At 68.2% G+C, this 311-nt stretch overlaps 1 protein-coding gene across 1 annotated transcript; it reads left to right on the forward strand.

The window, feature by feature from the left end:
- Window positions 1–5: 5 nt before the first annotated feature.
- LOC104916541 (catenin delta-2-like) lies at window positions 6–308 on the forward strand (the record flags this gene model as incomplete). The annotated part of the gene is made up of 1 exon (XM_010727576.1): window positions 6–308. A coding segment is annotated over one exon (303 nt), but the record flags the coding sequence as incomplete, so codon positions are not given.
- Window positions 309–311: the final 3 nt, after the last annotated feature.

The raw sequence follows: 311 nt of genomic DNA on the forward strand, positions 1-311 counted from the left end.
CGCGGGCCGGCTCCGCCGCCGAGGGCGCCGCCTACGCCGGCGCGCAGCGCCTCTCCTCCCCGAAGCAGTCCCCCAGCCGCCTGGCCAAGTCCTACAGCACCAGCTCGCCCATCAACATCGTCGTCTCCTCGGCGGGACTGTCGCCGTCCCCCACCCGAGTGACCTCCCCGCCCACCGTCCAGTCTAACATTTCCTCCTCTCCTATCCACCAGTTAAGCTCCACCATCGGCACTTACGCCACTCTGTCGCCCACCAAGCGGCTGGTTCACGCTGCCGAGCAGTACAGCAAGCACTCCCAGGAGCTGTACGCC

The sequence above is a fragment of the Meleagris gallopavo genome, unplaced genomic scaffold (genome assembly GCF_000146605.3).
Source record: "Meleagris gallopavo isolate NT-WF06-2002-E0010 breed Aviagen turkey brand Nicholas breeding stock unplaced genomic scaffold, Turkey_5.1 ChrUn_random_7180001913516, whole genome shotgun sequence".
NCBI classification, from domain to species: Eukaryota; Metazoa; Chordata; class Aves; order Galliformes; family Phasianidae; genus Meleagris; species Meleagris gallopavo.